This window comes from Colobus angolensis, unplaced genomic scaffold (genome assembly GCF_000951035.1).
Source record: "Colobus angolensis palliatus isolate OR3802 unplaced genomic scaffold, Cang.pa_1.0 Scaffold5, whole genome shotgun sequence".
Taxonomy (NCBI): Eukaryota; Metazoa; Chordata; class Mammalia; order Primates; family Cercopithecidae; genus Colobus; species Colobus angolensis.
This window is the reverse complement of record NW_012118487.1, coordinates 32,508,769-32,522,005: the sequence shown is the minus strand read 5'-3', so window position 1 is coordinate 32,522,005 and position 13,237 is coordinate 32,508,769. Positions and strand designations below refer to the sequence as shown.

The following is a 13,237-nucleotide window of genomic DNA, read 5'->3' as shown; positions in this document are numbered from 1 at the left end:
AGATAAAGTACACTCACATTAAAACATAAGGCAGTTCTTAAATAAAAAGCCTTGATGATTAGAGTTCTATTGAACTACTGCCTCAACCTATCAAAATTCTAACTTGCACAGTATAAATGCAACTGCTTTGAGCTAAACATCAGTTTCAGAAGAAATAATATATGTGCACTTCCCAGCAACCATTCATTTAAAAACCTGAATCTAGATTCACAATCATCCACAAATGGAATAATTTCTATTACTGGAATTAAATATGCTTAACACACAGAGCTTAATGAAAAAGATCATGAATCACTCCACTATAAGAATTATCAGGACATGATAAAACTTTATGTATCTTAATGGTAAAAACAATCTGATTATTAGATTTTCATTTGAGGCAGTTTATCTACAGTTCAAAAAAATGCTTTCAGTGATTACACTCCAAAGTATCTCTCTCATTGTCAGCAGGAGTGTCTGGCATTTAGTTAAAATATATTCCTCTAACTATAAATAATTGAATGTTTTTAAATCTATGGCAAATATTGGCCAACTGATAAACAACTAAATAATGTAAGAACTAGAATTATCAAAACACTTTTGCGAACACAGTTCTGCTTGGAGGGCTCCACGGAGGAAGTGTCTCACTTTCAAGAAAGGAATGACGTTTCTTCTGTTTTCGTTCAATTCTTTCTTGCCTTTCCTTATTTTCCTAAAGAGAAAATAGAACACTATAAATTTATATACATATATGAATATTATTTTCAAATCAGGTTGCTTGCTGAAGAAAATAATCCATTATAGGATATTTATATATCACTTCCTAGTTTAACAGATCATAAAGAAATAACAGGCAGGGCCGGGCATGGTGGCTCACACCAGTAATCCCAGCACTTTAGGAGACTGAGGTGGGTGGATCGTTTGAGCCTGGGAGTTTGAGACCAGCCTGGGAAACATGGTGAAACATCATCTCTACAAAACAATACAAAAATTAGCCAGGTGTGGTGGCACACACCTATAGTCTCAGCTACTTAGGAGGCTAAGGTGGGAAGATTGCTTGAGCCAGGGAGGTGGAGGTTGCAGTGAGCCAAGATTGCACCACTGCACTCCAGCCTGGGCAACAGAGTGAGACCCTGTCTCAAAAAAACAAACAAAAAATGGAAACAAGAAAAAAAATAGCTAGGAAACATGCCAATTTGTAAGTACATCAACAGGTATTAATATCACTTAATTTTTTAAACTATAAAAGTGAGAACATTAAAAAAGAATTGTATAAAATAGAAAAAAAGACCTACTATTATAACTCAAAGATAATAACTATTATAAGTTGGTGATGACTTTGTGAGAACAAATTCTCAGAAGTAAATTTACTGGGTGCAAAGTTTTAATATGTCATGACAATATGAGATACTTCAAATTTTTTACAAATAGTTAAATCTGCCTCATGTTTCTTTATTATTGAACTTGAGCACATTTTCAAACATTTCTTTAGCCCTTTTGTAAATTTTCTGCTCAATTATTTGGCCCATTTAAATGTATGGTATCAGTGCCTTTAATTTTTAGCAATTTGTGTACTTTCATATAAAAAATATTAATGTTATCTTTGCATCAAACATTTTGCCTACCTTTGTGAGTCATTTTTGATCGTTATACAATGTATACATAGATGGAAACATCACACTATATCCCATAAATATGTACACTTTTTATGTGTCAATTGCAAATAAAAGATTTTTTTAAAATCCCAACACACAGATATTGTCTCTGTCCCCCAGGCAACTTTCAAAATGGACAGAAACAAACAAGAAAATAAACAACTAATAATTCCAAGTTGTGTCAATTTCCAGGAAATGTGTTTTAAAACTATGAGAAGGAACAGAAAAGAGTATTTACTTTTAACAAAAAATGGACTCAGGGAAAGTCCATTTGAAGTGTGAAATGATGGATAAGAGAAGCCATTCGTGATAAATATTAGGGAAGAGCTTTGCAAGCAAAGCAAACAGTAGTAGTGAGGGCTCTGAGAGTGGGAAAAAAATGTGATGTGGGAGGAAACAAAAAAGGTCTACTGCGACTGAGGCTTGCCAGGAGGCAGGAGACAAGAAATGGAAATGGGGCACAAGGTGAGAAAGAGATGGATGAGGACTAAGATCATACGGGCCTTGGCAGGCCGTGGTAACATGCAGAACTTAGGCAAAACAATTCAACGAATGACACCGAAGCCAGGCAGAGAAGTGAGGAGAACACCAGGGGAGCATGACAGCCAAAGGAGGTGACAGCTGTGGGAGGAAGAGATCAACAGTGTGGAATGCTGAGATATTCCGAAACCGGACAGAAACACACACCAGACCGTATCGATGCAAACCTGTAACTTCCAAAGTGTGATTTTGGTGTAGTGATGAGGACAAAGACAAAACTGAAGTGGGAAGTGAATGAAAAGGATATGAGGAACTAAGGAAGTATAAGCAAAACTTTCTAGATGTTTCACTATAAAGAAAAGCAGACAAAAGTGGGGCCAGAGACAGAGGGAAATGCAGAGTTCAAAGAGTGTATTTTTCTTGAAGATTATATATCCTGGAACATGACGGGAATAATTCAGAACAGTAGAAAGAATGATGATTCACAGAAGTGGAATGGTAAATTTATATTTTATTGCTTGATAAGGATAGTCCTACTTCACATTATTCTCAAAATATTATCTCCCATATTTTTATTTCTACAGATGAATTTGAGAATCATTTCATTTCCCTGCACATCCTCCCGTCAAAGAAGTAACTGAGTACGAAATCTAAATATTTATCTAGGTATACTTGAAATATTAGTAGGATCTGGTCTTTCCATCTTACCAATTGGATTGTCTATTTCTTTATGTCTCTGCTAACACTATAAGGTTTGGTGGTTTCTTCATGATGGTATTTTTCTCATATTCCTCAAGGAGCAGGAAAACCCTCAGTGAAACCTGCCTCTGCAGGTTGATGGCTTGGGAGGAGATGCATTATGGAAAATGATTAGGTATGTATGCATCTTTTCATCAGTATATATATAAGTGCCACAAGAATAATATGGCAATACAGTACAAGATTTCCATTCACATATAACAAAGTTAAGTGGGAGGTTTGTTTTCTTCTCAGTCTTGACATCCATATCCTCGTTCCATGTCATAAGAATGTTTGCATGTTTGTTTGCTTGCTATTTCTATTAAGGCAAAGAGGGAACTTCCTTTCAGAATTTTAATTGTGAAAACCAAAGCTGTAATTAGATCATCTTCAATCATTTTAATATTTTAGAGAGAGGCAGACCATCTAGCTAGGCAAAAGAAAAGCAGTGACCAGACTGTGTCCACAGAGATTGACTATAAATCTCTTTTTCTAATTCCACTTAACATGGGGGCACAGTAACTTGAAATATGCTTCACCTTACTAGGAGGGAGCTGTAAAGTCAGGGTAGCAAATAGACAATTATATTAACTGTAATATCAATTCACAAGAATCAATAGTTACTACCTTGATAGTAATTAAAAGAACCTTGTTAAAAAGTCCTTCTGACATTCACCTGTGGAAAACTGAGCTTTTTGCTCATTTTCTTACTAAAGGTAATGATGAATTAACCTGGGAATTGGCAAGAAAAATATTTTAGTCTTACCTGATCTTTGGCTATAATATTTCCCCTAAAACAACTATGCACCAAATGCTTACTGTGAAAACTAGTTTGTATATAAAAAGCTTGAGATGTTATTTTACATGAAAATTGAAGTCATTAGACTTCGATATAGGGACAATTTTTCTATTCTATCTGCAAACAAATTTCAGTAAGAATTTGGTAAGAAGCAGAATGGATCTGTAACATGTATATTTATGTGTTTATAGGTGTACTATATTTGCAGACATTTTACTAGCTATCATGTTATTTTGTCTTTGGTCTTTAAGGAATTCTTGTTCTTCAGAGGACTGATGAGAATGACAATGTATTAAGGACTATAATTAAAAATAGTGTACCTAAGTGTGACTTATTAAGGAAATTCTATTTCATTTTCATGAAAATACAGAATTAAAATGGAAAACTGAAACATTTACATTTAATTTCCCTAATTGATTCCAGCGGTCAGTATATATCTTCTTAATATAAGTGGACTTTAAAATGTTTTTTGGAACATAGCTTTATTTAAAAGTTTAACTTAAGGAAATCATCATGAAACATTACCTTTTTCATTCAAAATTGAACCAATTTTGATTACCTTATTATTATTTCTCTGCCCAGAATTAGCATATAGCAGTACTAAAGTCAACACACAGAGTAAATCCTGTTGGTTTTTGTTACGAGTGCATTAAATTACTTCAGGGAGAGCTGACATCTTTATAACATCATTATAAGTGTGTTTCTATGCACGGGCAATTCTGATCCATTTTCTCAAGTCTTCATTTGTGTTGTTCAGGAGAGTTCTACAATTTTCTTTATGTTGGTCTGGCATGTTTCTTAAGTTTATTATTGTTTTATCTTTTTATCCTATCTTTAAATAGCTCGTTTTTAAATGATGTCTGATGTGCCTTTCTAACTGCTGCAGATTCTTAAGTTTATGGAAAAAAAATAAACAAGACTGGTCAAAAAGACTGTGAAAGAGGAACTATAAAGGGAGATGAATCCAAGCAGATATTTAGAAACGTCAAGCCTAATAATGAAGTGTGGCACTGGAATCACCAAGACTGATCAATGGAACAGAAAGTTAAGAAACAGACCCGAAAATATGAGAAGGTATCATATAATAAAAGCAGCACCTCAAATCAATGGGTAAAAATGGGCTACTTTATAAAGGATACATTTGGAAAAACTAAAGTTAAAATCATATTTCCCACCATTATCAGGGTAAATTCTAAGTAGAACAAATGTTAAAACATTAAAGTATTAAAGTCACAAAGTTGTTAGAAGAAAAATAAGAGAATTTTGTTTAACTTCAAATTGTGGAGGTCTTTTCAACTATGCTTGAAAATCAATAGCCAAAAAAGAAGACTGATAAATTTGACACCTAAAATTTAAATTCTTCATGGCATAAAATACTATAAGGAAAGTTGGGAAACCAACAGTATGGTGGGGAAAAATATTTGAAACTCATATGAAAAAATGATAGGCTAATTTCCTTAGTACAAAACAAAAGATTCTAGAAATCAGTAAGAAAAAAACCCAACAATCTAACAGAAAAGTGTACAAAGTCTATGAAATGACAATTTACAGAGAATATAATAGATAAATGGCTTGTATACAAATGAAAAGATATTCGAGCTCAATCCTAACCAGAGAAATGCAAATCAAAAATAATCTGGATGATTTTTTTTAACTAGTTGATTGGTATGAATTGTTTTAAAGTTTGATAAGAAACCTGACTGGACAGACTTCCAGTGCAAAAATGTTATACTTTTTGGTTGCTGAATCACATGAATATGTTAGCTATTCATATGAATGCGTTACCTACTTATGTATTTATATAATGTATTACTTATATAAAAATTGACAAAAATGCATATTTATATTGACATTCTAAAATGGAAAATAACATTTTGCTTGACATCAAAAAAAAGTAACTTTTATAAAGATAAGTAAAGTGAAATCAAATATACACATACATCTGGTTCAGCTAGCTATTGCTCCTCCTAAATCTCAAAACTCCTCTCTCATTAAAACCACCTAAATAAGAGATTCTCCTTGAGGTCATCAGAAATATCAAAAGAGAATAAAATATGGAATAATTTTCTCACTATTAAATTCAGTGTTACTTTTTGTCATGACCAAGTTCCACCAAGTAGCACCCCCGATAGTATACTTACCTTCTTTCTATGATGTTAGATGTGAGAATCACAGCAAAGGAAGAATGGGCATCAATAGTAAATGGTAAATGTGGGGATGCAGGTAAGGAAGAAGACTTTAACAAGTTTTAAGCCTGGGTATTTGAGCGAATAGCAGAAACATTAATAGAAATGACTAAATCAAAGAAAATATGCTATATGCAGGAGGAGAGCTTGAATTCAACAAAGCAGATTCCAGGTAAAAATGATCAGTAGGTCTGGAGCAAATAGAATTAGAATTAGGGACAGAAAAGACACAAAAGGTAGATGAAAAAGACTCAAGCGCATTGACAAATAATACCTACCAGCCATTTTTCATATTCATCAATAGCTTGTTTATCTTTATCTTTTTTCTCAGCTCTTTTCAGTTCTTCCTTTCTTTTCTCATTTATTTTTTCTTTTTCCTTTTGCTTGAAAAAAGCTTCCTTTTTCTCATTCCTATAGAGGATAGTATACAACACTGGAGAGTTAAAGGAAAATACATAATAAAGATTCCCTAGTACATCTTTGACAGTAACAAAATTGAAATGCATTAGTAAATTTCAAGTAAATAAATTTTATAAAATTCTGAAGTGTTATTAATTTAAAATATGTCAAAATATGTATGATTTGGGATTACCATTTCTCAACAGCAGTTAAATTATCTTTCCTTTTCTCAGCAACAGTTTCCTCCTCTTTCTGTTTCTTTGCTCTTTCATATTCTCTCTCCTTTCTATTTTTCTCTTTAAGATATTCCATCTTTTTCTCTTTCCATTTTTCAAAAGCCTGAAAAAGTTCAGAATAATTTTCTTACTGTGATTATTTGAAAATAAAGAAAAATACGTTACTCATTAATTTGAATTTCAAATGTTTTAAAATAATTAAGATGTGCAAAGCTCCCAAATACCTGTAGTGCTTCTCCTTTTCTTGCAGCATTTTCTTCTTCAGTTTTCTTCTTGTTTTTTTCTTCAAGCCTCTTTTTGGCAGCTATTTTCTTTGCTTCCTTTTCTTTCATAGCTTTCCAGGCCTCAAATGATGCTAATGCTTCTTCTCTTTTAGCAGCTCTTTTCTACATTGGAAAAAAATAATAGAGTGATATACTGATATACATACATACATATATATATAGAGAGAGACAAATATGGCTAGATATAAATATTAGACAAATATGGCTAGATATAAATATACACATATACATTTATCTTTAATCCTCTGACATTCATTGTACTTAGAAATTAACTTTCAAAGTAATTTATTTAGAATGGCTTAGATAAGTTAATTACAAAGAATGTTATCTGAATTATTCACTGATTTTAAAATGTCCTTTTCTAAAAACATTTATCACATATTGACCTATTAATGAGAAAGATGCCAACTATTATTTTTGAAAGTGTACTAAACAAATTATGTCAAAATAAACTGTAATAGGCTAAGTGGTATAGTAAAATTTTCATAATAAAATATTTGAAAAAAATCAGTGAAGTTATGGGCTTATAAACTAAGTTAGAGTAAGGCAAATTGGCTAAGTCATACAGTAAGATGCAGATTTTTGGTTTAAATCTTAATTTTGAATAGTATCAAAATATAAAGTTCTTACTATATAAATGTATTCCAAATGTTGAAAGTATGTGCTCAACTGAAAAATAGGTTGGAGACTGTATAGCAAGTTATGTTATTATTTTACTTCCTTCAATCTAATCCCATAATATTCTATGTTTGCTTTATTGTTCAATATTAAATGACATAAAACCTTAATACTGGGGTAACATAATTTATAAGTCAAAGTACTGTCTACCTCACAGAGCTGTGAAGATCAAATGAGAAGGGGTATGGCACTGACCACAGCAGCATACTGCTATGAACTTGGTTAACAGATAGACAGGCACGCCCCCTGGAGGGCGGCTCCCTTCGCTACTGATGCATTATTGTGCTGTTCACTTTGGAAAATATTTTTCTTCTAAATCTATTTTAGTATTGAACAGCACACTGGAGTTTTTTTTTCAGAAGTTTGACTTTAGAATATAGGAAATAACTGAGCGTATTCTAAGCAGGAGTTAGAGGAAGCGACTCAGTACAGAAGAGAAAGGAACAAAAGTTCACCTCCAGTTGATGGAAAAGGATACAAAAATCAAGAGCTCAGGGAGGGGTTGGACTTGATAATCTGTACTAAACAAATTACATTAAAATAAATTGTAATAGGCTAAGTGGTACGGTAAAATTCAAGAGAGAAAAGAGGAAAACTGAAGGTTAACTAGTGTCTAATGATCCTTTATCTTCTTATGTCTTTTTTTTTTTTTTTTTTTTTGAGACAGTCTCTGTCACCTAGGCTGGAGTACAGTGGCACGATCTCAGCTAACTGCAACCTCCACCTCCTGGGTTCAAGTGATCCTCCCACCCCAGCCTCCCGAGTAGCTGGGATTACAGGTGCCCACCACCATGCCTGGCTAATTTTTGTATTTTTAGGAGAGATGGGGTTTCACCACATTGTCCAGGCTGGTGTTGAACTCCAGACCTCAAGGGATCTGGTCTGCCTCGGTCTCCCAAAGTGCTGGGATTACAGGTGTGAGCCACAGTGCCTGGCCTTCTTGGCTAAGTTCTAAATGAAGTCAACTTTTAAGAGTGAATTAGATGCTCACAAACAATAATAACTTCATAATCAGCAGGAACAAAGCTATCCTATACATATACAAAATTAAAATCTGTTTTCATGTAAAACAGTTATATCAAACTAAAATATATAAAGTAAAACAGAAATAAAACCAGAAATCAATTCTTTAATATACAAGTTATTTTACCATTTAAAAAGCTGATTTAGAAAAGTTATATATTCAGGGATATTTTACTGAAATAAAAATCCAAAACATTTTTACTTCTATATGTCAAAATACCTGTTCATTTTGGATCCTTAAGTTTTCACTTTCAATTCTTTTTATTCTGTGCATTTCATGTAAATATACATTTTTCTTTTCTAACCACTCCTATGAGAACAAGAAAAAGGTTATATAATATTTAAAATTTCTTAAATGAATTAGAATTCTTTATATTAACATTTTCCCTGAAATTCACATGTACAATTTTCTAAAGTATACTATTCTACTTTAAAAAAGACAAAAAAAGATCTTTTTTAGAATTGTGAATAAATTAATAAAATCTTTTTTCTATGTATGCCTAACATCGTCTTAGGAAAGAAAAAATTTACTAACTTTTTGTTCATAATAACTCCTTTTATTCATATAAACTTCAAGAATAAAAAAATGAAAACATATAGACTTTACAATGTTTTGACTTGTGTTATATTTCTATAAATTGTAATGGCATATTCTTTCTTTAAAAACAACTATGATTGGTTATGCAAAGTATGGAAGCAAATAATTTAGTAAAGTATCTATGGATTACTCATGTATTATAAGGAAAATCTTTCTCAATAAATTAAGTATTAAACCATAATTTCCTATCAGGATTACTTTATTCTTTATAAACAGTGTTGGCTTATGAAAGTGATCATCCTTCTCCTCTTAAAAATATTTTCCTTTTTTACCTGATAAACAGCTGCCCTTATGTTATCTGCTCTATCAGGTTCTATGCTCTGTTTCTGTGAAGGTTTTTGGTCCAAGACTTTTAAAGTCCCTAAATAGTGAGAAGAGGTAGTTGTTGATGGAGTTCTCCTTTTAGAACTAGATTTCTTCAAAAACTCAGAGGTCATTAATCTGAAAAGATCCAAATGAATCAAGATAAAATATTACAATTGCATTTGGTACAAGAGAGATCTATTAGCATATGCACATATAATATTTGAAAACTGGCCAGGCACGATGGCTCACACCTGTAATACCAGCACTTTGGAAGGCCAAAATGGATGGATGACTTGAGCTCAGGAGTTACAGACCAGCCTGGGCAACATGGTGAAACCCTGTCTCTACCAAAAATACAAAAAACTAGCCGGCATGGTCGTGCACGCCAGTAGTTGCAGCTACCCTGGAGGCTGAGGTGGGAAGATAGCTTGAGCCCAGGAGGCAGAGGTTGCAGTGAGCAGAGATCATGTCACTACACTCCAGCCTGAGCAACAGAGTGAGACTCCATCTCAAAAAAAAAATTGAAAACTACATTATAATTTAACAAATTGTATTTACTTTGAAAATGATGTAGGTTAAATGTACAGCCTTAGTATACGAAGAGTATTAAATTATGTTGAAGGGGACATATTTAAATTATGTCCCCTTCAACATAATTTAAATTGTATAACTTTATATGGCTTTAAAATGATTGCTCTATTTAAATATTTGTAATTAGAAACTTTTTAAGAAATATGGACCACTTCTCAAGTTACAAGGAAAAAACAATAAAGTAGGTTATAATCACTCTTTTAATATTTATTTTCTTTCATCATTTTGTCACATGAAGCATTCCAAATACAAAATTAGAAAGAATAGTACCATCTATTTCAGGGACTGGTGGGAAACTCTGGCCAGCCATCGGTTTTAGTATACAAAGTTTATTGCACCATAGCTGTAATCATTCACTTAAGTTTTGCCTGTGGCTGCTTTCCTGTTAAAATAGCAGAAATGAGTAGTTCCAATACAGACTGTGCCTAAAATGCGCACGAACTGGCCATTTACAGAAAAAGCTTGCTAGCTCTGTTTTACTTGATTAATGATAATTTGACTAACGATAATTTAAAAGATTCAGAAGGTTTTGATTAGCACTTATGACTTAGGCATTCATTATCACTGGTGTGAATGAAGCTATATAGATAGTCATTTTAATAAACCTACTTAGTTCATAGATTCTGAAGGCTTTCAGTACAATTTCTCATGTTAGACAACGATACTTGATAATGAATAAGTATCATTGCTAGACTTCAGCTTTATTACCATTTTATATTCCTTATCTCAGGAAAAGTAGGAGAAAGAAGCTCTATTCCAGAAGCAGTGTGGAGCACAGAGAATCCCTAATCACTGACATTAAGAAAGAAGAAAAATATTCCTAGGACGATCCTGGAGAGCGAAGGTATTGCATAAACATTCCAGGCACTAAAACAACCAGTAATAGGCTTACTTTCTATGATTACTTTATTTCAAATAATATCATCAACCAAGGGGTTTTATCATGAAGTAGCTACTCTTTTCATTTTATGAAATGCAAATAAAGAGAAAACACAGTAACACCAAATGAAATTTACTTTATGAAAGTTAAATTAAAACTAGCTTTGCTAGAATGCAAGCCCATAAATGACAAATATTGATCACTTTCTTACCTGGCAGATGCACTGGATGCTCTATTATTTGTTGACTTTTTATTCTTTATATTTCTATCTTCAATTGTTTTCTATTAAACAGAAAATGCCAAAGATGATTTATTCATAACAATTATCCTTGTTAGGCTTAGAAGCCAAACTGCCAGTAAATCACTATTCTTTAAGCATCTACTATGTGTCAAACACAGTAGACATTGGGAACAAATCAGTGAATAAAATGTCCTTAAGAATATTAAATTCTAGAGATGGTTGACCAAAAATAAATATATAAGCAAACATGACTCATGAAGGAGATAAAATAGTGTACAGTGACAGAGAATGACCAGAGTGGGGCTGAAGAAATTGATCAGGGAAGGCTGTCCTGAGGGGCTGACCTCAGAGCTAAGACAGATAATGAGTGCAAAGGGCCCACTTGAAGGTCTATGAAAGAAAGAAACAGCAAGTGGTAAAAGCCTGAGAAGGGGCAGAGCTTGGTATCTTTGAAAAACAGAGAGGTGAATGGAGCTGAAGCATAGTGAATGGCAGAGAAAAGTGGAAGACGTGGTCAACGAAGAACCATGTGAGATCACTAGGTGGCGATGAGGAGTCTGGACGGAATTCTTGTGATAAACCAACAAAAAGACTTTAGTGGAGAATGATTATATTCCTGTTTAGAAAAGGCCACTCAGTAGAGAATACGAATGAAGCCAAGGGTCCAGTCAAAAGAAATACGTTACAACCTTACTTCTTACATATAAATTGCCTGTTCTAATTTAGAATTGCCTCTATTAGACATTCTACAATCCTGTCTATAAACTCCAGAATATCCTTTCTCCTTTTAAGGAATAACTTTTCTACTTTACACAGACTGATGGGTGCTAGTGGTAAAGTGAGAGCACAGATATAAACACATCCCTAACTCGTCAGTAGTGTTTTTTTCCTTTTTCCTTTTTTTTTTTTTTTTTTGAGACGGAGTCTCACTCTGTCGCCCGGGCTGGAGTGCAGTGGCCGGATCTCAGCTCACTGCAAGCTCCGCCTCCCGGGTTCACACCATTCTCCTGCCTCAGCCTCCCGAGTAGCTGGGACTACAGGCGCCCGCCACCTCGCCCGGCTAGTTTTTTTTGTATTTTTTAGTAGAGACGGGGTTTCACAGTGTTAGCCAGGATGGTCTCGATCTCCTGACCTCGTGATCCGCCCGTCTTGGCCTCCCAAAGTGCTGGGATTACAGGCTTGAGCCACCGCGCCCGGCCTTTTCCTAAGGACCTTAGCTAAGGATAATATACCTGGCACATGGCTTAATGAACCTTCTCCATAAATGTTAAGAAAACTTGTATTTTATATTATAAAAGTATTGTTCAAACACAGATTTTCAGCTAGCGCTGTTTTCTTCCCCTGATACTAAGTACACAGAACTGCTAGTTAATTGCAGCTATAAGAGATAATAACAAATTCAGGAGAAACAAAGACGGAAAATGCTACACCATAAATTTTTAAGGTATAGCACTCAGACACAATTTAGTTTAGGAACAAGTAATCCTACATAATCACATATCTGTTTCTTAAGGTTAGAATAATAATGTTCCCCTCAACAACAACAAAAAACAAATAACCCCATTAAAAAGAGGGCAAAAAACGTGAAGAGACTTTTTGAAAAGAAGATATACAAGTGGCCAAGAAACATGAAAAAAAAATGCTCACCATCACTTATCATCAAACACAAATCAAAACCACAGTGAGATACATTAAACTAGTCAGAATATTTATCTATTATTAAAAAGTTAAAAAAGTAACAGATGTCAGTGAGAACACAGAGAAAAGGGAATGCTTCTATACTCTTGGTAAGAATATAAATTAGTACAATCTTTATGGAAAATAGTATGGGGATTTCTTAAGGAACTAAAAATAGAACTACCATTCAATCCAGCAACCCCACTGTGAGTATCTGCCAAAAGGAAAAGAAATCATTATATAAAAAAGATACCTGCACTCATATGTTTATCACAGTACTAGTCACAATAGCAAAGATATGGAATCAACCTAAGTGTACATCAACACAGGATCGGAGAAAGAAAATGTGCACACACACACACACACACATACACACACACACATACACACACACATGCACACACACACACATACACACACATACACACACACATACACACACACATACACACACACATATACACACACACATACACACACACACATA

At 33.6% G+C, this 13,237-nt stretch overlaps 1 protein-coding gene across 3 annotated transcripts in view; it reads right to left on the bottom strand.

Moving 5' to 3' along the window:
- Positions 1–238: 238 nt before the first annotated feature.
- Positions 239–13,237, bottom strand: part of MAP9 (microtubule-associated protein 9) — a 34,787-nt gene continuing 21,788 nt past the window's right edge. For all 3 annotated transcript variants that reach the window (XM_011959744.1, XM_011959746.1, XM_011959745.1), the window contains exons 8-14: positions 11,044–11,114; positions 9,328–9,496; positions 8,678–8,767; positions 6,697–6,858; positions 6,430–6,575; positions 6,116–6,248; positions 239–691 (exon numbers count right to left, since the gene is read on the bottom strand). In XM_011959744.1, the coding sequence (XP_011815134.1) occupies positions 569–691; positions 6,116–6,248; positions 6,430–6,575; positions 6,697–6,858; positions 8,678–8,767; positions 9,328–9,496; positions 11,044–11,114 (894 nt within the window). In that variant the 3' untranslated portion in view covers positions 239–568. The remainder of the gene's footprint in view (positions 692–6,115; positions 6,249–6,429; positions 6,576–6,696; positions 6,859–8,677; positions 8,768–9,327; positions 9,497–11,043; positions 11,115–13,237) is intronic.